The sequence below is a fragment of the Leopardus geoffroyi genome, chromosome B2 (assembly GCF_018350155.1).
Source record: "Leopardus geoffroyi isolate Oge1 chromosome B2, O.geoffroyi_Oge1_pat1.0, whole genome shotgun sequence".
Lineage (NCBI taxonomy): Eukaryota > Metazoa > Chordata > Mammalia > Carnivora > Felidae > Leopardus > Leopardus geoffroyi.
The window spans coordinates 94,769,489-94,795,296 of record NC_059332.1 but is presented as its reverse complement, the minus strand read 5'-3'; the positions used below and the strand labels follow the sequence as shown (position 1 = coordinate 94,795,296).

Sequence of the window (25,808 nt, the reverse complement as noted above, 5' to 3'; positions counted from 1 at the left end):
AAATAACTCTTTCTTTCCCTAAAGGAAGGAAAACACTTGATTTTGTTCCTTATTAATTCATATGTAAAATAATCATACAATAGACAAGACTAAATTTAAAGAAAAATTTTAGAGGCCAAAATTCTGGGTTATTTGAATTGAGATTTTCTTTTAAGAGAAGATGATCACAAGAGCTTTTTACCTTTACAAAGCATTTTCTAAATTTAATATTTATTCTCTGCTTATATCCAAAGGCCTTACACTTTAAAAATGGTCCTTCATCATGTGAAAATGTATCTATTAAAAGTATTACTTTAAATAAAACCAATTATGAATCTGATTTTTCTAAATTAGAACCTGACTTACTAAATTACTACTTTTTACTGATAAGTGCAAGCAGATTAAAATGTACATATTATAAATTATTATGTAAATAAGGTAATCTTATTTACACCAACAAAAGAAAATCTCATTGGAGTATGAATACAATTCAAGTTATAACTCTTGATCTGTTTATCTCAACCAAATTTCAAACAATTAAAATTCCAGTATAAATTTGAAAGAACCTTGCTCTTCAAACTTAGCAGAACGAAATTTGACTTATACTTCCTTATTAATGGAGAATAAAGAAAGGCTAGCTCAAGGCTGCTAACAATTTTGTAATTACCTGGATTGTTACTTAGGCTTGAGGCTTAACACTAGTATTTCAAGTAGAGGGATTTAGCAAGTGTAAAGGATGGAAATTTTTTTGTTGATTAGTCTTCATCTTAATTAGTCCTTATTGGGTTCACACAGAAACAGAGTGTGGACACCATAGCAGATATAAACATGAGGACTTATGTTTTAAGTTTAAAAGTGTTATTCTGAACAATGTCATATGTTCATTAAAAATATACAGTTAGTAGTAAAGGCTAAATTAATTTCCTTTTTTGAAAGGATCTCCAAATTTTGAAATATTAGGCAATTCTTGCAACTCTCTGTATTGAAACCATACTATGAATATTTGATCTCACTTCACCAAGACCACAGTCTAAAGGAGCAAAGTTACATAAAGTTACTTTTAAACCCACAATTCCTACTTGAAATATTGTTTAAGTTGCTTCTGGAATGAATACCCTTTTCTGCATCATTTACTGTTCATTTTGCTGAAAATAAAACAGCAATCGGAAAATCGACCTAAAATTGTGATTATCTGCCACTTAGATTCTGACCATTCTCATCAGACATCTTGGGAGACCTATGCAGCACCAAATGAAGCTCAGCCCCACACAATGTCTTGTGCAGGGTGATGAGAATGGCATATTGTCTGCCCAGTCTGAACAGAGGTCACAGCAGGGAGAGCATCTGCTAAGATAATGTGAATGAAGGAAACAACTACAATTGCCTCATTAAGAGATCTCTGGCAAAATGATCACAAGAAGAAAGGACTTGAGAAACCAACCTAAAATTAAGTCTACAATAAGAAAATTTGGGGTGGAATAAAAAATGCTAAAGAATTAAGGAAACTCAGGTATTCCATTGGTTTTACCAATGGCAACTTCAATGCAACAGTTCAGTTATTCAGCTCCAGCCCTTGCCAGTCATTAGTAGGAAGCAGAAGATACAAATCCACAGCTGTCCAGGGTACAAAAAAATGTGAAATAAAGGGTGATGGAGAATTTCTTACAAGGGACCAAAACATAGGAACTAAAATTTAAAGTCTACATTTTGAAATTACAGTGAAACACATACAATTAAAGAAACATTTAAGAGGGAAAAGTGAAATATAAAAGAGCAAAGTCTAAGAAAGACAAAGGAGAAACTGTTTCTGTGTAATCAATTTACTTTCTTCTATTTTCTACCTTTACCTTTTAAAAATAGATTTTTCTTAAAAGTCAATAGTATAAATCACAATCTCAGTCACTTTGAAATTATCAGCCAACATAGGTGCACATGTATTTTATTCAACATTGGTGATAAACTAAAATTATTTCAGAGTAAAAACTAAAGTAAACGTTATTACAATTTGAATTTAATTAAGTATCCAAACTGGACAGACACAAGACTAAAATGTATTGAAACTGACAAATTGTTTTTGTATTTTTGGATATTTTGAGGTAGGTAAAGCATGAACTTAATTTGTACTATACAGTTAATTTTATTGTATAAATAGAATCTTCAATTATGGCTATTAAAATTTTCTGATTCCAACAAAAAACAGTAAAATTAGCTTGTTACACCCATAAGCCAGGTTTAAAATAAGCAAACTATTTGATGACTTTGATGTTTTGCACCCAAAATGTGCTGGCTAATTTTTCCATTCCATTTACCATTCCAGTCTTTAAACTGCCTTAATCTCCTGCCCTCAGATGTTGACCTTGTAAGAATAGGGGTCATAGGTCAGAATAGACAGACCTCAAAGGATCTGGACTATCAATTCATGCCTGAGAGATTTCTCTTCCACAATAGGAACCTACTAAACAGCAAATTCCTAAATCTAATCACACAAGTATCAGGGTGAAACAGTTATTTATTGGAATTTGTTGATTTATAGTTTTCAAACATCTCTAGCATCTAAAAGGCATTTTCCTTTTTCTTTTGGGAGCAAATTCTGGGATATAATAAGTATGAAAAAAATCACTGAAGAACTTTTAATGCAAAACAGATACCCTTAATAAAATGGCATCATAAACTTAAGCAGATTTATTATTTTCAGGGATGCTAGGTATGTAGATTTCCAAATGAATAAAAACACAGCACTATAATTCCTAACTATAAAGTACCTGAAAAACTTTAAGTTATACCACAAAGATAATGAGAGGAAGACATCATACTGCTGAGGTGGATGGGGGGTAGAAGAGGGTTAGTTTTGAGCTCACTTGCTCTAAAGGTGAATGAGGGCATTAAATATTTTTTCTTTTTAATAAACAAATGAAAATATACAGTCCTTCAATGAGAAAAGCCTTAGTAGAGTAAAAAAAAAAAAAATCTTATGGTTTCCAAAACCTTTTTGCAAATTTAAGGAATTTAAAACCAAAAAATTCTGGCCCTGTAAAAATAACTTTACTATCATACATTTTCACTTTTATTATTTTTTTAAAGCAAGTTAGCTCTTCCAAGCTGAGAATAAATTAGACATATATAATGAGTTTCTGTTTATATTCACTTGGCCTTTCTGACCATAAATGGTAAATGCATCATAATGTGCCATTCTAATACTGGACTATAAAGAATGTCAAATTTCATAATCAGTTTTTAAGTCTACATGAAGAGCATCTTAAAAATGATAAGTTAACAAGTCTTTTTAATATGATCAAATGAAAGGAATTTCCCACACTTCCGTGCCAAAAGCAGTAATACTGAACATCATAACAATTAACCTTCTTTCTAAACAAAATATATTAAAACTTCAACTCATGTAGAAAATAAAAAAGCTTAATCAAGTGTCAATGCAGTGATGCATATAAAATATTGCTTGAAGTGGAATGAAAACAATAGAACATTGGCATTATTTTCTGTTATTTTAAAAATTTCAGGTCAACATTTTTGAAAAGAACTGCATTATTATGAACAGCACTTCTTGGACTGTGTGGCTGGGTCAAAGATGTGGAAGGTTAAGGAGAACAAAGAAAATAGTCACTACCCTAGAAAAAACTTAGAATGAAAAAGGAGGTAAAAACAGAAACCATAAACAATAAAAAAATGAAGCTATATGTATACATCCAATATATATATCTACCATGTATGTATATGCACTTCAAATGTTTTTAAAACTTAAATGTATTTTTATTCCTTAATTATATAAGTGACTAAGATCATTTCAACTTTATAAAAAGATTTCCAGACCATCTGTTTCAGTCCACATCATTTTTACTAATATTTGTAATTTACTAATACACTAATCATTTGTTAATATAAACTAAAATTTTATCACATGAAATATTTAATTGTATATTATAGTTTGACATGATTATTCCATATAAATACTAAAAACAAACAGTGGTAAATAAAATAATCCTTCTATTATCTTCCCCCAAAATTTCATTCTGTTAGAAGTTACTTCTTTTACTTCAAAGTAAATTGTGGTCTTATAAAAAATAAAGAGTTACCAGATTTTGAGAAGAAAAATGGAGTTTTAAAATTTTATATTAACCACCTTCATTTCATTCTAAAGAGAGCTTTTTAGGGGTCATTAAATCTCTCCTCTTTTGATAATATACACTAAAAAATAAACAGCAAAAATAAATCAGAAATTATTTCATGTGAATTTTTTAAAAAACATTTAAATGTGGAGGACTTAAAATAAGACAAGATAACACACTGCTACTGAACTGAACACTGGTAACTGTATGCTAAATTCAGCAGAATTTTAAGACAGAATGAAAAAAAAAAATCCCACTTTCTTTTATAAATAGTTTATGTAAAATCAAGACAAAATCCTTAGAATTATTTTATATTTCTTGCCACAAAGACATAAATCCTCACAAATATGGTTCTATTATATATATATATATATATATATATATATATATATATATATATATATTAAAATTGAACAAATACTTTCTTTTGAGTGATGGAACCCAATTTTGAATTTGTTACATATATTAAATCCATGTAATAAAAACTTTATAGAGTTGTAATTTTTCAACCTGAAAGGACAGAAATTAGATTAAACTTTGTAATTTAATTTAAAAACATTCCAAGAGAAAAAAGATATTTTTCTGAACAGATGGTGTTTGAGCAATTCATATTATTCATACACAAAAAATGAGCCTGGGTCTAAACCTCTACCCCATACAAAAATTAATTCTACATAGATTGATATGTAAATATAAAACACTAAACTATATAAAACTATAAGAAAAAAACATGGAGAAAAAAATCTTTGTGACCTAGGATTATGCAATAATTTCTTAAACATAACATCAAATAAACATGACATAAAATAAAAGATTATAACTGTTATTATCAAAATGTAAAACTTTAGCTCTGTGACAGATATTTAAGACATTGGAAAAATAAGCCAAAAACTCAGAAAAAAAAAATCTGTGAGTTATATATCTGACAAAGGACTAGTATCCACAATTTATACAAAGAGCTCTCAAAATGCAACAAGAAAACAATCCAGTAAAAATGGGCAAAAGGTATGAACAGTCACTTCACCAAAGAAGATATAAAGAGACACAAAAATATTTAAAAATGTCAGTATCAGTAGTATTTAGGGAAATGAAAGTTAAAACCATGCTAAGATGTTGCTATGCATCTTTTAGAATGGTTAAATTTTTAAAATTCTGACAATACTAAATGCTGACAAAGATGTAGAGTAGTTGGAATTCCTATTATTCATATTATCTTTGGTGGGAATTCCAAAGAGTTCAACCACTCTGAAAAAAAAAAAAAATTGGGCAGTTTCTTAGATCAGAGTGTAAATAAATGAAATAGAAACCAAAAAGACAACAGAAAGATCAGTGAAACCAAGAGCCAGTTCTTTGGAAAGATAAAACAGAAAAACCTTTAGCTAGACTTACTATGGAAAAAAGAGAGGGCTCAAATAAACGAAATTACAAATTAAAGAGGAGACATTATAACTGATACCGCAGAAATACAAAGTCTCAAAAAAGACTACTATGAACAATTATACATCAACATATTGGACAACCTAGAAGAAATGGATGAATTCCTAGAAACACACAACCTACCAAGACTGAATTATGAAGAAACAGAAAATCTGAGTACACGAATTACTACTAAAGAGTAATACAAAATCTCCTAACAAAGAAAAGTTGAGGACTACATAGTTTCACTGGTAATTGTACCAAACAATTAAAGAAGACTTAATACCAATCCATCTCGAACACTTAAAATACAGAAGAGAAGGAAATACTTCTAAACTCATTTTATCAGGCCAGCATTACCCTGATACTGAAACTAGACAAGAATCCTGTAAGAAAATTATAGGTCAATATCCTTGAGGAACATAAATGCAAAGTCCTCAACAAAATATTAAAAAACTGAATTCAACAATACATTAAAAGGATCATATTCACTTCAACTGGGATTTATTCCAGAATTACAAGGATGTTCAAATCCACAAATCAATAAATATATCACAGTAACAAAATGGAGGACAAACATCATATGACCATCTGAATAGATGCAGAAGAAACATGTGACACAATTCAACATCCATTCATAATGTGAACTTTCAATAAAGTGGGTATAGAGGAAACACACTAATATAATAAGGGCCACAAATGACAAGCCCACAGCTTAGAACTAATTATAGAATGGTGAAAAGCTGGAAGTTTTTCCTCTGAGATCAGAAATAATACAAGGATGCCCACTCTTGCCACTTTTATTCAACATAGTAATAGAAGCCCTGACCAAAGCAATTACACAAGAAAAAAAAATAACTAAAAGGCTTTCAAATTGGAAAGAAAGAAGTATCTCCATTTGTAGATGGCATGATACACACACACACACACACACACAATTCAGCCTAAAAAGATCCTACCAAAACATAGTTACCACTAATAAATGAATTCAGTAGAGTTGCAAAATACAAAATCAATATACAAATATCAGTTGGGTTCTTATACACTAACAGTAAACTATCAGAAAGAGAAATTAAGAAAACAGTCTCATTTACATTGCATCAAAAAGAATAAAATATTTAGGAGGTGATAATGAAATACGTTAACCAGGAAGGTGAAGGATCTATACACTGAAACTACAAGAAATTAATGGAAAAATGTGAGGAAACACAAATAAATGAAAAGCTTTCTGTGCTCACAGACCGGAAGAATTAATATTGTTAAAACGTTCATACCACTCAAAGTGATCTACAGATTCAGTGGAATCCCTATCAAATTCCAATGGCATTTTTCACTGGCATAGTACATACTAACCTAAAATTTGAATGGAACCACAAAAGACACTGAATAGCCAAAGCAACCTGAAGGAATAACAAAGCTGATGGCATCACACTCTCTGATTTCAAACTGTATTAACAAAGAGTAGTAATCAAACAATATGGTACTGGCATCAAAACAGACCCATAGGTCAATGAAACAGAACAGAAAGATCAGAAATCAACCCACATGTATATGGAAAATTATGACAAAGGAGCCAAGAATATATACAATGAGAAAGGACAGTCTCTTCAGTAAATGGTGTTGGGAAAACTGGGCAGTTACATGCAAAAAAAAACCAAAACTGGACCACTATCTTACACCATATGTAAAAACTAACTCAAAATAGATTCAACACTTGAATGGGAGACCTGAAAGCACAGAACTCTTCAAAGAAAACATAAGGTGTGAGCTTCCTGACATCAGTCTTGGCAATGATTTTTTGGGTTTGACCGAAAGAGCAAAACAAACAAATGAAACTAAATCAAAATAAAACACTTCTACACAGCAAAAGAAACCATTAACAAAATGAAAAGGCAACCTATAGAATGGGAGAAAATATTTGCAAATCATGTATCTGATGAAGGGTTAATATTCAAAGTATATAAACAACTCATACAACTCATTAGCAAACAAACAGTCTGATTAAAAATAGGCAGAGGAACTGAATAGATATTTTTCCAAAGAAAACTATATGATGGACAACAGGTACATGAAAAGGTGCTCAACATCACTAAACATCAGGGAAATTCAAATCAAAAGCACAGTAAGATATCACTTCACATCTGTTAGAATGGCTATTATAAAAAGACGAGAAATAACACGCATTGGTGAAGATGTGGAGAAAAGGGAATGCTTGTGCACTGTTGACAGAAGGGAAGGGAGACCACATCTACAGCAGACCCTTATCACTGCTGCTCCTTATTTTCACTTGCATTGTGTTGTCCTATATTTATCACAGTTCCTTTTGAACAGCTTTTTAAGTATTTGGGAAGTTTACATTGCTATCTTCTTCCTCCTGGTTCTCTGCACCCAACTGTCCCACTGTTGGTGGGAATGTAAATCATTTCAGGCAAAATGGAAAACAATATGGAGATTTCTCAAAAATTTAAAAATAGAATTACCATATGATCCAGCAATTCCACATCTGGGTATATATCCAAAGGAAATTAAATCATTATCTTGAAGAGATATCTACCCCCCACCATGTACTCTGCAGCATTATTTACAATAAATAGCTGAGACACAGAAACAACCTAAGAATCTACTGACGAATAGATAATGAAACTGTGAGATACACACACACAAATATTAATCAGCCATAAAAAGATGGAAATCCAGTCATTTGGGACAACTTGAATGGATCCTGAAAGCATTTGCTAGGTGAAATAAATCAGCTAGAGAAAGATAAATACCATATCATCTTACTTATCTTAGAATCTAAAGAAACCAAACATACAGAAACAGAGAGATTGGTGGTTGCCAGAGGTGGGGGTTGGGAGCTGGGGGGAATAAGTTAAAGTGATCAAAAGGTACAGACTTCTAGTTGTAAGACAAATAAGTTCTAAGGTTTCATGTACAGCACATGGTCTAAAGTTAATAACACGTATCATGTATTTGAAAGTTGCTAAGAGTAATGTTGAAAATCTTATCACAAGAAAAAAATTCTAATTATGTGAAGTGATGGGTATTAATTTAAACTTAGTGTGGTAATCATTTACATATATGAAATCATTATATTGAACACCTTAAGCTAATACAATGTTGTATGTCAATTATATCTCAATCGAACTGGGGGAGGGGAGGTACAATTCCACTTCTATTCATGAAAAGGAAAAACTATAGTGACAGAGAATAGGTCAGTGGTTGCCAAGAGTTTTAGGTGGAGGAGTGACTACAAAAGACAGAGTTAAAAAAGACAAAGGGAAATTCTGAGGATGAGGAAATGTTGTGAATCCAGACTATGATGGTAGCTACATGAACACGTGTGAAAATTCACAGAAGTATACATCAAAAGAAAAAAGTTAATTTTACTATATCACAATCTTAAAAATAAAATAAAAACAACTCTTCAACCAAACAAAAAACCCAGAAATATACCAATGCTTACTTCTTAAAATAGAAATTTACTGGGGACACCTGGGTGGCTCTTTCGGTTAGGCGACCGACTTCAGCTCAGGTCATGATCTCATGGTTCATGAGTTTGAGCCCCACATCAGGCTCTGCACTCACAGTGTGGTGACTGCTTGGGATTCTCTCTCTCTCCCTCTCTCTCTGTCCCTCCGGAACTCACGATTTCTCTCTCTCTCAAAATACTTAAAAAAAATAGAAATTAACTGGAATTCTGGCTGTCTAGTACTTTAGCAAACCAAAGCAATTATTTAATACCATTATTTTAAATACTCTGTAGGCTAGGAGTTGAAAGTATTTTATGCCAATAAGTAAGAAATACTCAAAAAATGATAGGATGTGTCAAAAGGACACAGAAACCAGCTGGAAGGGGCTCCTAGTGAGAGAATCTGGGAAATTTGAGCATTAAAATATATAACACAATTTATTGAAAAAAAAACCCCAGAAATTCATGATCCATATTGAAATAATAAATGAAAATGGAAAGTTTGATAAAGAATGGGATATTTACATGGCCTAAAAGTATCTCACCACAAATTGCTGATTAATCACAAAAGAAAAAGTCTGGGTGGACATCTTAATCATTTCATGTCAGCACCATTTCACACACTGGATTTTTTTAAATACCTCTTTCCCTGACTTCTGAGATAAAACCCTCTCTTGGTTTTCTTCCTATTTCTCTCCTTCTAACTTAGTGCCCTTTGCTATTCCTCCTATAATTCCTGATCCCTAAATGCTGGAGTGCCCTAGGGCTCACTCTGATGGTGATCTCATTCAGTCTTAAGGCTGCAAATATTGTCGATTTGCTGAATATTGCCAAGTTTTTATCTCTAGCCCTGGAACTCCAAACTCATGCATCTACCTGCTTAATGTATGATTTCCACTTGGATGTCTACAATAAATCTCTAACTAAATATATCTGAGATCATACTTCTGATTTCGTGCTCCTTCCCTAGTCTTCTCCCTCTTGGTAAATAAATGGTCCCTCCATCCTTCTGGTTGCTTAGGTCAAACAGATCTTGGAGTCATCCCGAATGTTTTACTTTGTCTCACGGTCCACCTCTGAACCACAGTGAATCCTGTTGTCTGTCTGTACGTTCACAATGTCAGGGTTTTTGTCCCCACCTCTACTACTACCATCCCAATCTGAACCACCATTATGTCTTTTCTGCATAAATGGAACTGCCTCCTTAGTGATCTCACAGCTTCCATCCTTGCCCCTCCACTTTGTGCTGTCATCACAACTGCCAGAATGACACTTTTAAGGAGATAAATCAGCTCATGTTACTTTTCAACTTGAAGTTTTCCAATGACTTCCCATTTTCCTTCGAATCAAAGTCCTTACAATGGTTGACAGTCTTACAGGAATCTCCTGCTATCTTCCTTCTCTAGTCTTGACCTCTACTACTCTCCCTCTCTTCCTGAGTCCAATCTAGCACATGTGTAAAACGTTCCAGAACTATAGTTAAACTTTTTATCTAAAAGACATGATAAGGGGTGCCTGGGTGGCTCAGTTGGTTAAGCATTCGACTTTGGCTTAGGTCATCATCTCACGGTTCATGGGTTCGAGCCCTGTGTCAGGCTCTGTGCTGACAGCTCAGGGTATGGAGCCTGCTTGGGGTTCTGTGTCTCCCTCTCTCTCTGCTCACGCTCTCTCTCTCTCTCACTCTCAAAAATAAACATTTAAAAAATAAAAAATAAATGCAAAGAAGACATGGAAAAATAAAGGACTTTGTTTTATTTTTCTTTACTTGACTTGTATGTGTGTATATATATATATACTATCTCTCTCTTCAGGGGCAGAAAAACTACTTTAACAGGTAAGTGTACCAGTATACACATTTTCATGGACTTTTTTTTATATATATAAAAAATAAGCTCCTAAAAATGCAGATGAAAACTGAATTTATTCTCTTACTGATGGCTTTTCAAACCAGGGTAAAATATGGACACGCAATAATAAGTGCTATTGAGATAACTAGCTATGAACTTGGAGAAAAGGAAAGCTAGATCCTAATAGTCCTCTTCAAAAACAAATTATACACAAAGAGAAGAAATAGTTAAATGTAAAAGATAAATTAATAAAAATTATATAAGAAAATATAGATAGAAAAAAGAAAATACAGATAGATATAGTATATTATTAATTTTGTAATTTGTAAAGGCAAATAGCAATCAAGTTGGACAGCATCAAGGGCACAGTGACAGACTTGTCTGTATACAAATCCAAAACTTTAAAACTGTTTTTAAAAGTTACTATAATTAAATCTAAATTATATTTCACAAGCTGAAAAGATATTTATCTGTTTGCAAAAATGGTTAACATCAGAAATATACAAAGAGAATGTGAGAAAATTGAAAATACATATTGGTCTCTGCTGCTGGTTCCTAGCAGGATCTCTTAAAATGTTTATCATTTCCTAAGTGAGAAGACCACTAGAATCATCTCTTGTTCTAACATCTCCTTTGTTCTAACATAGGACCATCTCTTATTTTAACAGGAGTCTTTGACCCCTCTTCCTGACACGGGACTCCTAAAACTCTTATAATTTCCTTGGGTGACTGGGGTGTATTTCATTCTAATGAGGCAACTCTGGGTGGCTTCTGGATGAGAGCTGGTCACCAGAAAGACCAAACCATGATTGGAAGCTTGGATTTTTCAGCCCTGCTCTCCATTCTCTTAAGAAGGGAGAAAGGCTGAAAATGAAGTTAATGATTAATCATGCCTATGTGAGGAATTCTCCATAAAATCCCAGTAGTGAGGAGTTCAGAGAGCTTCCAGATGGACCAACACATTCACAACGGAAGGGTGACGCACCCCAACTCCACCTAGACAGAAGCTCCTGTACTCAGGACCTCCCAGACCTCAATCTATGTTTCCTTCATCTGGCTGTTATTCTGTATCCTTTATCATATCCTTTAATAAACTGGTAAATGTAAGTGTTTCCCTCAGATCTGTGAGCCACTCTAGCAAATTAATCAAACCTGAGGAGGGAGTTGTGAGAACCTCTGATTTACAGCCAAACAGAAGTTGTGGGTAACCTCCAGACCCACTTCTTGGAATGACATCTTGTGGGACTTAGCCCTTAACCTGGGATCTGACTCTATCTCCTGGTAGATGTGTCAGAATTGAGTTAAACTGTAGGACACCCAGCTGGTGTTGTGGAGAACTGTTTGGTGTGGGGTAAAATCGCCACACACTTGGTGTCAGAAATGGAATGCCGTGTGAAAGTAAAGGAGACACACGAGAGAAAAACATAGTAGGGAAGAACTGGGTTTTTCATAGTAGGAAAGAAGAAAATTGAGTTCTTTCCTAAAAAGTGAACTTACAAATCAATAAGAGCAAATAAACACCTCAATAGGAACATGAGAAAAGGACACGAAACATATAATTCATAGAAGTAAAAACTGAAAAAATAAAAATATATTTAACCTCTAATATAATCAAAGGATGCAAAGAAAAAAAATGAGCTGTTACCTCTTAACCTAAACCATTGGAAAATATTTTTTAAATGACATCATTCAGGGGCACCTGGCTGGCTCAATTGGTAAGGCATGTGACTCTTTATCTCAGGGTTGGGAGTTTGAGCCCACATTGTGTGTAGAGTTTACTTCAAAAATAATAAAATCTTAACATAAAATAAAATGACATCATTCAATGAGTAGTCTCATTTTTTTTAATGTTTATTTATTTATTTTGAGAGAGAGAGAGAGCACAAGCGTGGGCAAGTGGTAGAGAAAGGGTGAAAGAGAGAATCCCAAGCAGGCTCTACACTGTCAGTGCAGAGCCTGACACAGGGCTCCATCCCATGAACCATGACCATGACCTGAGCTGATATCAAGAGTCAGACGCATAACTGACTGAGCCACCCAGGCACCCCGGGCAGTCTCATTTTTGAAGGGGTTGTATGTTGGCCCTAATCATTTCTGGAGAGCAACCTGGAAATAGATAATAAAAAAAATCTTTAATGTTTATTTATTTATTTTGAGAGAGAGAGCACACACGAGTGGGGGAGGGAAGAGAGAGAGTACAAGCAAGAGAGGGAAAGAGAGAATCCCAAACAGGTTCCCTGCTATCAGCACAGAGCCAACTTGGGACAAATTCTCACAAACCATGAGGTCACGACCTGAGCCGAAATCAAGAGACACTCAACCAACTAAGCCACCCAGGCACCCCTAGATATCAAAAATTTTCAAATGCACTGTTTTTGATCCAATTTTTTCACTATTAGGTATTTATCCTAAGGATATAATCAGACAATTTTTCAAAAATGTACACATAAGGATTCCCACTGTAATGCTACTGATGAGGTCAAAGCATTCAAAACAGCTTAAATTTAACAAATTAGTTTATTAGCCTTGTTTAAACTCTGGTACATTCATTTCTTTTAATTTTTTTTTAATGTATATTTATTTTTGAGAGACAGAGACAGAGTGCAAGCAGGAGAGGGGCAGACAGAGGAGACACGGAATTGGAAACAGGCTCCAGGCTCTGATCTGTCAGCACAGAGTCCAACATGGGGCTCGAACTCACCTGCTGTGAGATCATGACCTAAGCTGAAGTCAGATGCTTATAAATTCTGGTACATTCAAAAAATAAATAAATTATGGGGCGCCTGGGTGGCTCACTTGGTTAAGCATCTGACTTCGGCTAAGGTCATGATCTCACAGTTTGTGGGTTCGAGCCCCGCGTCAGGCTCTGTGCTAACAGCAAGGAGCCTGGAGCCTGCTTCGAATTCTGTGTCCCCCTTTCTCTTTGCCCCTCCCCCACTCACACACTCTCTCTCTCTCTCTCTCTCTCTCTCTCTCTCTCTCAAAAATAAACCAACATTAAAAATAAATACATAAATAATAATAAATAAATAAATTCTGGTACATTCACACAGTGGGAATTTATGCAGGTATTTATGACTGATAGGAAATGCTACATGATATACTGTTAAGTGATTTAAAAAATGCAAGTTTCAAAAATACTGCATATATATTATGATTCCCACCTCTGGTTAGGATTTCAAATGACTTTTTTCCTGATTTCTTTACAATTTTTTTATATTTTTTATATATGAGTTATCTCTTAAAAACAGATGAAACAATAAATGTATTTTCCTTTGAGAAAACAGGTGAGGTGTTACGATGTACCGAGGCACAACACTATCTGTTGGGAACCTTGACTCCTCCTTTGTGATCTCAGAACAGTCTGGTGGAAATAGTGCACACAGAGAGTTCAAATTGCAAGGTAGCCTATATTCCTGATAAAGTTTATTCAACTACACAATAATAGCATTTTATTTACTTTGGTTAGAATATATAAAGCCCAATAACATAGAAAATACAAATAAATTTTCAGAATTTTTTTCCAAATACAATAAACTCATAAACTAACAAAGTAAAATGATTACCTATCTCCCTTTGGTTTTCTTTTTTGTAGTGTCTTCCCTTTGGGTCTTCTTTCGCTTCCTAAACAAGGGCTCCCACCAGGTCCAGTTACCCGTATTGATTCAAGGCCTTTGGAAGATTTTTTAAATGTGAATTCCACTGGTTCTCCTTCTTTTAGGCTTCTAAATCCTTCCATGAATAATTTGCTCTGTAAAGAGCAGGGGAGGGAGACAGAGAGAAAGAGAGATCATGATTATCAATGTTTTATAAATTTTCTCTATGATTTTCAAATTCACAGAGCAAGATATTCACTATTAGCCATTACAAAGTATGAAATCTTTTTTTAAGTTCAATAAAAGTTACACCATTTTAAGGTTTCCTGTTGCAATGCTGGCAATGGGAGATAAACTAAGACCATTTTTTAAGGCAATTTGGTGATACTTACAAAAATTTTAATGTGCATATTCTTTGACCCAGCAATTCCACTTCAAGGACTCTCCTACAGACATACTCACACACAAAGGTTCAAAAACAAAAGAAGAAGACCTATATCAAAATTCACTGCAGCACTGTCCGTTAAAAAAAAATTACAACTACCCTAATGTCCACCAATGGGAAACCAATTTTACAGATTAGAGTGTAGCTATATAATATTATTGAGCCATGAAAAGATCTAAATGTCTCGCCATCTGCAACACGGATGGACCTAGAGGGTATTATCCTAAGTGAAGTAAGTCAGACAGAAAAGACAAAACTGTATAATTTCACTTATATGTGCAGTCTAAAAAACCAAACAAATAAAGCAGAAACAGATTCATAAATACATAGAACTGATGGCTGGGGGGAAATGGGTGAAGGGCAGTGGGAGGAACAGTCTTCCAGTTACAAAAGAATACCATAATACCACCTACGTAAATAAGTTTTTAAAACATGCATGTTTACTTATATAGAGAGGAGGTTCTTTTCTTCAGTTCTTTTTTTTCGGAAAGTGGGAAAGCTTGTTGGTATACACATTATTGTACGTTTTTGTTTTTTATAATTTGAAAGGAGATAGATTTTTATAGTTTGAAATATAGTGGATTTTTGTGGAGGGGAAAAAGTTTCCCTATTGCAAAAGTGTAACCTTGGTTACAAATATTAATTGGCTTTTTCGATCTCTTTTCATCAAAGTCAATGTGCCAATTCAAAATAACCAAAAATAATTAAATCATTAGTTTTATGTTTTCAAACGCTTTTGTGTGTATTTTATGGGTCTAATTTGGAATATCATGTAGTTTTCAAAGACTTTTATGAATTTGGGGGCAAAAGGAAGCAAAACTAAATATGATGGGAGCCCTTGGGTCAAGTCCATTTCTTTAAGTAAACAGCTACACAGCTTTGAAAGAGCCATTTCATCTCTTTTCTTTTTATCCGTAAATTTAAGCGATTTGAGTTTCCCCACGTGTATTCTAAGGAACAATGAATGGTTCCAAGAAAGACTCCATGAAAACAGGATTTTGTGGTCAAATAAGTTTGTAAAATGCTCTACCTTGTTTCTCCTTAGATGAATCACATTAGCATATATTAAAGTCTCCGAGATTCCATACCCCTCCTCTCCACTCCCTAAATAAAAATTTTGTTTGACTGTGTTTATTTAACCCAGCAATTTCCTGACTGAATTGATCTCAGAGCCGTTTCTTTATGACTACAGTTGACAAGCACACTTAGGGAAATACCGGACCAGAAAGTCTTTACCCCTCCTGAGTCCATGACTCTAAAGGCAGCTAAATAATTACATACAACCAAACAATTACATGGAACAAATAAAAACAACACTTCAAAATTCAAGGCAAAGGGAGACTATTCATGGTGAAAGTGATAGGACACATGAAAACACGGTTTTTAACCAGTCATCTGATGCTTCAAATTCCTTCATGTGGAAGTCTGCAATTTGGCATCACCTTTATTGCTGTCTGATGTCATGCAGAAGTTAAGGGGGAAAACTCACAACTGCCTACACTCCTTAAAATAACAAAAAAAAAAATTTACTGTTTTTAAAGCTTTATTTAGTATTTTCAAATCTTCCCTTCCCCCCCCCCAAGCTTTCTCCTCACTAATCATAAATAGTTCTTTTGATTTCATTTCCTTTTTCACTCCCCAGTCAAGAAAGTCCAGATTATCAAATCAGATGAAGTGGAGCATACACAGGTCAACTATAGCAATTAAGAGAATAAAAGAACAGCAGTTTTAACTAGAGCTATCATATGCTCATGTTTTGTTGATGTAATATAAATTCTATCGCTTATTTCCTCACAGTTCTTAGTATGTGGGTGTATTTCACCTTCTATTATTACAATTTTTGATAGGTATCATTTATAAGTGAATTGTTTCTCCAAATTTACGGTAAAATTCTACTCTAGTAGACCACTAAGTTCTGGCTATTCTTCATGGTATTCTTAAAGAATAACTTTTTTAACTCTATCTTACATTACTCCTTCCCAAAATTAGTATATAAGGCAATTTAGACTCATAATAATAGACAAATAATTGACTATCTCCTACCTGGGTAATTGTAATTGTTTCTTCATTGGCATTTCAGCATCAAGTCTCCTCCTTACTCCATAACATCTTCCATATCTACATATTCTCTCAGAATAAATCTTAGCCTATTAGTCTCCTGTCTCAAAATCCTACAATACCTCTCCCAGACTGTAGACTGAGACCATCCATAATCTTACCTCTAGTTATACTATATATTGTATGATTCCAATTATATGACTTTGTATAAAGTTAAAACTATGGAGATAGTAAAGAGATCAGTGGTTTCCAGGGATTGGGTGGAGCAGAGGGTGAAGAGAGAGAAATAGGTAGAACACATAGGAATTTTAGGGCAGTGAAAATAGTCCACATGATACCATAACAATGGATAGAGGTCATTACACATTTGACCAAACCCACAGAACACCAAGAGTGAACCATAATATAAACAAAGGACTTTGGGGTAATTATGATGGATTATCGATTCATCGATTGCAACAAATATACCACTCTACCAGAGGATGTTGATAATGGGTCTCAAACCCCACCCCAACCCCAGCTCCAAGAGGAGGGAGACAGAATCCAAAGTAGGCTCCAGGCCCTGAGCTGTCAGCACAGAGGCCGACGCGGGGCTCAAACTCATGAACTGCGAGATCACAACCTGAGCCAGAGTCAGACACTTAACCGACTGAACCACTGACGCACCCCTAGAGATTGAGTTTAATTGCCAATCTTCAATGTAAGTTTTGTAAGTCAATGTAGGTTTTGTAATGAAACTTCCATAAAAACCAAAAAGGTGAGGTTTGGAGAGCTTCTAAGTTGGTAAACATGTGGAGATACTGCAGAATCATGTGCCTAGAAGGGCATGGGAGCTCTGTGCCCTTCCCACATATCTTGCCTTATGCATCTCTTCCACCTAGCTGTTCCTAGGTTATATCCTTTTATAATAAAGCAGTGACCTAGTAAACAAAATGTTTCTCTGTGTTCTGTGTGTAGCTCTAGCAAATTACTCAAACCCATGGAGAAGGTTGTTGGAACCTCGAATCTATAGCCATTAGGTCAGAAGCACATGGGACAAGGTGGGACTTACAAGTAATGTCTGAAGCGGGGTGATGGGGAGCAGTCTTGTACTAAGTCTGTGGGATCTGTATTTAACCTGTGGGATCTGATAATAATTCCAGGCAGATAGTGTCAGAAATGAGTGCAATTGTAGAATACTTAGATGGTATTGGAGAATTGTTTGGTGGTATGAGAAAAAAATCCACAAATTTGCATTGGAGTCAGTATCCTCTGGACTTTGGTAGAAAGCACAGTACTACAAACTCAGAGACAAAGGATGTTTATTATTCAGAGCAGTAGTAGAAACAGGTAATCAGCATTTTTTGTGCTGGTTCCACAAGCCCTTATTCCCACAGGGTGATAGGAATAAGGTCAAATGAAACCTACACACAGTGTGTTGCATTACAAGAGAGGAACACTGACCTTAGGGAAGCTGAATTTTTCATAATGGGCAGTAAGTATGCTTGCCCTTTACTCTGCAAGGAAACACTATCTCTGTGTTCCAGGGTTGTTTGCTATACAAACATCCTTGAAAAGGTATCCCAGAACAAAGGAGAGCCATTGCCTCACTCACAAGACATGCAGCAATCTGAGAAAATTAGGGAAAATTGTCTTCCAACAATACTGAGTGAAAGCAGCTTTATACAAAAAGAGTACAGACCGTGTATTCCATTTGTTTGAATTTCTAGAACACACGAATCTAACCTATGGTAGGAAAACATTAGAATAGTTGTTGCGTGGGGGTAGGTGTGTAGACTGAGGCGAGACATGCAGGAATCTTACTGGAATGATAATATTCAAGGTCTTGAGAGTGGTTCCGATAAAAAAGTGGAGACATTGTTAAAGTTACTGAAAGGTGCACTTACAATTTGTGCATTTCATCATCTATCAATTTTACCTCAAAAAAAGATATTGAATTCTAGTTAATGATATGCATGCTGAAGGATTTAAGGAGGGAGTGTATTGATATCTGTAACTTCTTTTGAAATGCATCAAAAAAAAATGGATTAATGGATCCACAGAGAGAGAATCGGGCAAAGTAATGTGAAAAAACAAGCACAGGAAAATTATTATACAATCTAGATATTGAATATAATGGTGTTCACGGCTAAAATTCTATCAACTTCTTTGCATGTTTCAAATTTTTCATTTAAAAATATTGTAAAAATATATCTTTGACAGAGAGACACTATGGGTAAGAGATATCTTGGCATACTTACATTTTTTAAAAAAGTAATAAACTGAAATTGAAGTTATCATTATTTATAAAAGTATCTATCTAGTAAAGACCAATGTGTATATGGCACTATATTGGACATTACCAACAAATCTCAAAAAATTAAATGTGCTAGTGACTTACAATCAGACATTTTATATTACTTATATAATTGGAAAGGAGGGAAAAGGTGAATGGTGGCGGAGCAGACAGAAAGACAGAGAGAGTTGAATAAGAAGTAATAAATGAACATGAATGGAATTAAGAAAAATGAATAAAGTTCTTATATTCATCTACAAAGAGAATCTGCAGAATTAATTTCAGACTGTATACTCTGGACTGCTGGGACGATGCTTGAATTAGGCAGCAGGCAGGGGATTTAGAGAACAACATATGGGAGCAGAGATCATGAAACTAAAGCAACAATTGATATTCAGATCCTGCTCTCCTTTTAAGAGTATTTTCTGAAGAGTTATACTTGATCCTTTCCTCCCAGGCAATTTCTACCTTCTGCTTGGGGCTGATTTAGCTTTGAGAACAGAATGATATTCACCTTTGTTGTAATGATTGGTGATGGGGATAAGTCCAGGGAACATGAACTAATGGGAAGTGTGCCCACTTTCCCTTTTAGAAATGAGCAAAAAATTAGGAACCTCTCATACCGCACATATAATAAAGATTCCAAGCTTATCTTTTTGACTTTATCCAATGAAAAAAAAAATCACCAAAAACTCAGCTTTCCACAACTAAAGCTGCTTGCCCCCATCTGAAGCCTGACAAAAGAGTGATGTTTAAACTAGATTTTTTTTTTTACGAATTTAAAGAACTCTGGAGTTCAGAGAAATGCTTCAAGGATTCTGAAATTTATACAAATTTCTATTTTAAGAATATTTTTAAAGTACCTTAAAATCTGTAATATAAAACACGTATATTATACTGCAAAGTCAGTCAGCAGAAACCCTAACATGTTACCCTACATGTGGACGTGCAGGTTTCAGAAATTTCTACAGGTATCTTTCACTGTATTAAAATCTGTGCTTTTGAATTACAGTACAATACTACAGTTCTGTATTGCTCTTTCATTAAAGATTCAGGCTTGCTCATGGCCACTTACAAAAAAAAAATCAAACAAGGGCAATTACTACTAGGGCACATGTGACATACACAAATGTGGCAAGACCCAGGCACATAATATAATTATCAGTTCTTTAATAACAAGTGAACACATAATATGCTTTATTATAATACTTTGAGAATCATTCACTGAATTATCAGTAGATGTATGAAATGAAAACAACTACCTCTAAAGCTAGAGTTTTCCATTCACTTATTTCATTTTTTTAAATTTTTTTCAATGTTTATTTATTTTTGAGAGAGAGAGACAGAGAGACAGAGCATGAGCAGGTGAGGGGCAGAGACAGAGAGGGAGATACAGAATTCAAAGCAGGCTCCAGACTCTGAGCTGTCAGCAAAGAGCCCGACATGGGGCTTGAACTCACAGACCACAAGATGATGACCTGAGCCGAAGTCAGTCGCTTAACTGACTGAGCCACCCAGGCGCCCCTAGACTTTTCCATTTCTTGACTAAAAGCAGGACAGTTTAGACAATGTGCTGAGTCATTAAATTCAGGGTAAAACAAGTTCCATTATACTAACAATAATGAATTCTTCACTTGTTTCTACTATGTAGCCCAAAACTTCTGCATAAAATCATCATACAAGAGCAAGCAAATACTATGGCATTACTTCCTGTTGTGGTTCTTTTTGAAAATAAAAATGTTTCAGGGGCTCGTGGGTGGCTAGGTTGGCTAAGCGCCTGACTCCTGGTTTTGGCTCAGGTCATGATCCCACAGTTCTGTGAGTTCAAGCCCCCCAGTGGGTTCTGCACTGACAGCATGGAGCTTGTTTGGGATTTTCTCTCTCTCCTTCTCTTTCTGCCCCTCCCCCCAAAACAAATAAATAAATTTTAAAAAAATGTTTCAAACATTCATGTATTTCAAATAATGAAATTAAGCAAGGTATCTGCATGATTGCTGACATGAGTCAATGTCACTTTCAAATACAAAGAATTAAAATTAAAATTTACTTAGTGGGTAGGAATATAAAATTATATCATTTAAAATTAACCTACTAGGGTTGCCTGGGTGGCTCAGTCAGTGAAGGTCTGAGTTCGACTAAGGTCATGGATCTCGTGGTTCATCAATTCTAGCCCTGCATCCAGCTCTGTGCTCACAGCACAGAGCCTGCTTGGGATTCTCTCTCTCCCTCTCTCCCTGCCACTCCCCCACTTGCTTGTTCTCTCAAAATAAATAAACTCTAAAAAGTTAAATTAAATTAACCTACTAAATTGAATATGAAGGAAAAGAGGTATGGATAGAGAAAAAGTTTAGATTTAGCAACACAGTTTTTATAGTGTTATTAGGCTTACAAAATTAATGTCAACAATAAAACTAAAACTAATGAACATAAAGCACAAAATAAAATAAATGAAACTGAATTATTTTATTTTTTTTGAGAGACAGAGCACGTGAACGGGAGAGGGAGAGAGAGAGAGACAGACACACAGACAGAAAGAGAGAGAGAGAGAGAGAGAGAGAGAGAGAGAGAAAATCCCAAGCTGGCTCCATGCCAAGTGTGGAACCCAACATGTGGCCCCATCTCACAACTGTGAAATCAAGACCTGAGCCCGAATCAAGAGTTGGCCACTTAACCAACTGAGCCACCCAGGCACCTGTAAGTGTAACTGAAATTTTATCTGACAAAAGGGTACTGACATTTTGAAGTATTTTTTTAATGACAACATAGAATAACTTAAAAAAACTTTTAAGATATATTTAAAAATATGCATGTTCATTTTCAACCAAGAATACCATTTAAGAGAGCTGAGGTATCTGGCCATCTAAAACCTCCCAATTAGACATTTATAAATTCAGGTATGCAAGTACTTTTTAAATATTGCCAGTGATTCAACACAGAAACAAAAATGTCTTAGAATTCTGTCAAGCTATTGAGCCTTTTTGTAAAAAAGAAACTGCTATGGATAAAACCAGCTCCCATCTTTTATGGAATATTGTTTTTATTTTCACTATGTTTATCGAACATAGTAATTTTCAACAACTTGTGAGGGGTGAGTGGCAGTGTTTAGGTCATAGAGCCATAGGTGTTGAAGCTGAAGGGCACTTGGACATCTCATTCTTGGAAGATACAAATATTATAAAATAGCAAGAGGATAAAGGAATTATAGAACATGCATAAGTGGAATGCCACTGTGGTCACCATTACAGATGCTACGAATATTCTGGTTTCCCTCTCCTCCAAGGCAAATGGTAGGCCTGCACTTTACTCTGCATTTTAAATTAGACATGGCCACGTGACTTGCTTTGGCAAACGAAAATGTGAGTATCAATGGCATGGACACTTTTTTGTAGAAGCTTTTAGAGATAGTACACAATCTGCCCTATTCTCTTTTCCTGCCTCAACAATTCTACAAGCAAGTTTCATAAGGGAGCCTCCATTTGTCTGAGTCCTGATATGAGGATCATGAGCAGAAGGCACTGTGGACCACATTGTACATGTAGTCTGAGAGAGAGAAAACTTCCCCTGTGTATGCTGCTGAAAATTTTAGATTGTTTTTGCCAAAACAGAACCTAAAATGTCCTGGGTGGAACAGACAAAAAAAATCTAGAAGTGAGTTGTGGCCATACCCAACACTTAAAATATCTGGCATTTTCTTACAGGTTGGTATGTGGAAGGAAAATTATGCTGGATGGCAAACCCTAGTTAGTAAAACTGTCACATAACAAAACATCTCAGTCTCTCTTAAAAATGTGCAGCCAAAAATCACCAGAAACTTCCACACTGAAGAAAAGAGCCAAAACAAGCAAACAAAAAAGAGCCTTGAGGAAATAAGATGATGTAGAGAGAAGAAATCATTAGAAACTGCAATTAACATCCTCTGATACATAAAAGATTATACTGCATCCATAAAACCATTTTGGATTCTCCTGAAAACAAGAAAGAGCTCTTCAAAATTGAATACAGTATTAGAAAAAATTCAATAGGAGTGTTAGAAAATTGATTGCAAATTCCAAAAAGAGCACAAAGGCAAAAATGGTAATAATAAAAGTGGAAGGCTTAAAATAAAATACAGCATCCACTAGTAGGAGTTAAAGAAAGAAAGAATTAAGAAAGGAAAAGACTATCTTTATTGAGAACAGTTCCAAGAAGAGGACACAAATTTTCACATTGAAAAGATCAACTCATTTAAAAAATTACTTTAAAAACCATCACACATCACTGTAAAGCCTCAGAACAACTGAAGTTTGGTGGGGGAAAGGGACCTACCTAAAAGCTTCTGAGGAGAAAGAAAAACAGGCAGACTCTTATAAAAAGAAGTAAGAATCAAGACAGAATCTGACTTTTCAACAGGAACAATGAACACTGGAAGATAATAGAAAAAAAATATTTTCAAATCTGATGAAAAAGCATTTCTTTTTTTTTTCAGTTTTTTTTTTTTAATATTTATTTTTGAGAGAGAGACAGAGTGTGAGCAGGGCAGGCACAGAGAAAGAGGCAGACACAGAACCCAAAGCAGGCTCCAGGCTCCAAGCTGTGAGCACAGAGCCCAACGCGGGGCTCAAACCCACGAACTGGAGATCATGACCTGAGCCGAAGTCGGACACCTAACTGACTGAGCCACCCAGGCGCCCCTGAAAAAGCATTTCTATATGAATTCTATATCTAGCCAAACTATCCCAGAGTCTTGAAAACTTTACCTCCTTAGTACCTCTTTTCTTAAGAAGCATCTATAGGAAGCATTTAAGAAGGTACTCCATCAAAACAGGGAGAACCAAGAAAGATGAAGATATGAGATCCAGAAATAGTAAAGAAGCAAAGAAAATTCCCAAGATGAGAGTAAAGGAATGCATGGGTACAACAGTTCTCCAGCAGGCCTGTACAGAACAACAGAAGTTTACACTAGACCAAGACCATGGTAAGCTCTAGGAGAGATCCATCAAGGGGAAAAAAAAAAAAAAAGAATTTGGCAGATGTTCTGGGATGTTTGAAGCTACTGAGGAACCTTCCAGTTCTGCTGAAATTCTGAAGACATGTTAATAATATGTACATAGAATATTAAGCAAAAAATAAAGAAATAAAAGGCAATTATCAACTATAAAAGCTGTTTTAAAAAAAATTAAAGAAATCACAATATACTGTCATTCCTCTGTAAACATATATGTAGCTACAATAAAGTACCAAATATTAATTTAACCAAAAATTGTGAACTTTCTTTTTAAGAATAAGAAAAGAGAGAGGGGGAAACAAACCACAAGAGACTCTTGATAGAAAGCAAACTAGAGGTGCCTGGGTGGCTCAGTCGGTTGAGCATCTGACGTAAACTCAGATCATCATCTCACAGCTCGAAAGTTCGAGCCCCATGTCAGGCTCTGTGCTGACAGCCAGAGCCTGGAGCCTGCTTCAGATTCTGTGTCTCCCTCTTTGTCTGCCCCTAACCTGTCTCTGTCTCTCTCAAAAATAAACAAACATTAAAAAAAATTAAGTAATAATAAAAAAAAGAAAGCAAACTATGGATTGATGGAGGGAGGTGGGTGGGAGATGGGCTAGATGGGTGATGGGTACTAAGGAGGGCACTTGTAAGAGCACTGGGTGTTGTATGTAAGTGATTGAATCACTGAATTCTACTCCTGAAACCAATATTGTACTGTATGTCAACTAAAATTGAAATTTAAAAAAGGAAGAAAAAAGGAAAGAAGTGATGTAAAAGATACAAATTTTTACCTTATTTTTAGTTTTTAAAGTTTTTTAAATTTTATTTTGAGAGAGAGAGAGCGGGAATGAGTAAGGGAGGGTCAGAAAGGGAAGGAGAGAGAGAAACCCAAGCAGCCCGACTCAGGGCTTGATTCCAGGAACTGTGAGATCATGATCTGAGCCAAAATCAAGAGTTAGACACCTAACTGACTGAGCCACCCAGGTGCCCTTAAAGTTTTTTATTTTAATTCCGGTTAGTTAACATACAGTGTTATATTGGTTTCAGGGGAATACTATAGTAATTGAAGACTTCCATACATCACCCTGTGCTCATCACAATAGATATACTCCTTAATCCCCATCACCTATTTAACTCCCCCCCCTACCAGCCTCCCCCCTGATAATCATCCATTTGTTCTCTATTAGTTAAGAATCTGTTTCTTGGTTTGCCTCTTTCTCTCTTTTTTCCCCTTTCCCATTTGCTTTGTTTAAATTCTACACATGAATGAAATCATACAGTATCTGTCTTTCTGACTGACTTTTTTCACTTATCATAATACTCTTGCTCCATCCATGTTGTTGCAAATGGCAAGATTTCATTCTTTTTTACAGCTCAGTAATATTACACTGTATATATAAACCATATCCTCTTTACACATTCATTAGTCGATGGACACTTGGGTTGTTTCCATTGTTTGGCTGTTGTAGATAATATTACTATAAACATCAGGGTACGTGTATGCCTTTGAATTAGTATATTTGTATTCTTTGGGAAAATACCTAGTAGTTTTATTTTGGCTTCCAAATATAAAAAAGAAAGAGATAGGAAGAAAGGGGCACAGGTTTGCTTTTCTTTTTTTCCTTCTAAG

The 25,808-nt window shown here is 34.9% G+C and overlaps 1 protein-coding gene across 2 annotated transcripts in view; it reads right to left on the bottom strand.

The window, feature by feature from the left end:
* Positions 1 to 25,808, bottom strand: part of LIN28B (lin-28 homolog B) — a 129,010-nt gene that overhangs the window by 44,117 nt on the left and 59,085 nt on the right. For both annotated transcript variants that reach the window (XM_045499162.1, XM_045499163.1), the window contains one exon: positions 14,402 to 14,586. In XM_045499162.1, the coding sequence (XP_045355118.1) occupies positions 14,402 to 14,586 (185 nt within the window). The remainder of the gene's footprint in view (positions 1 to 14,401; positions 14,587 to 25,808) is intronic.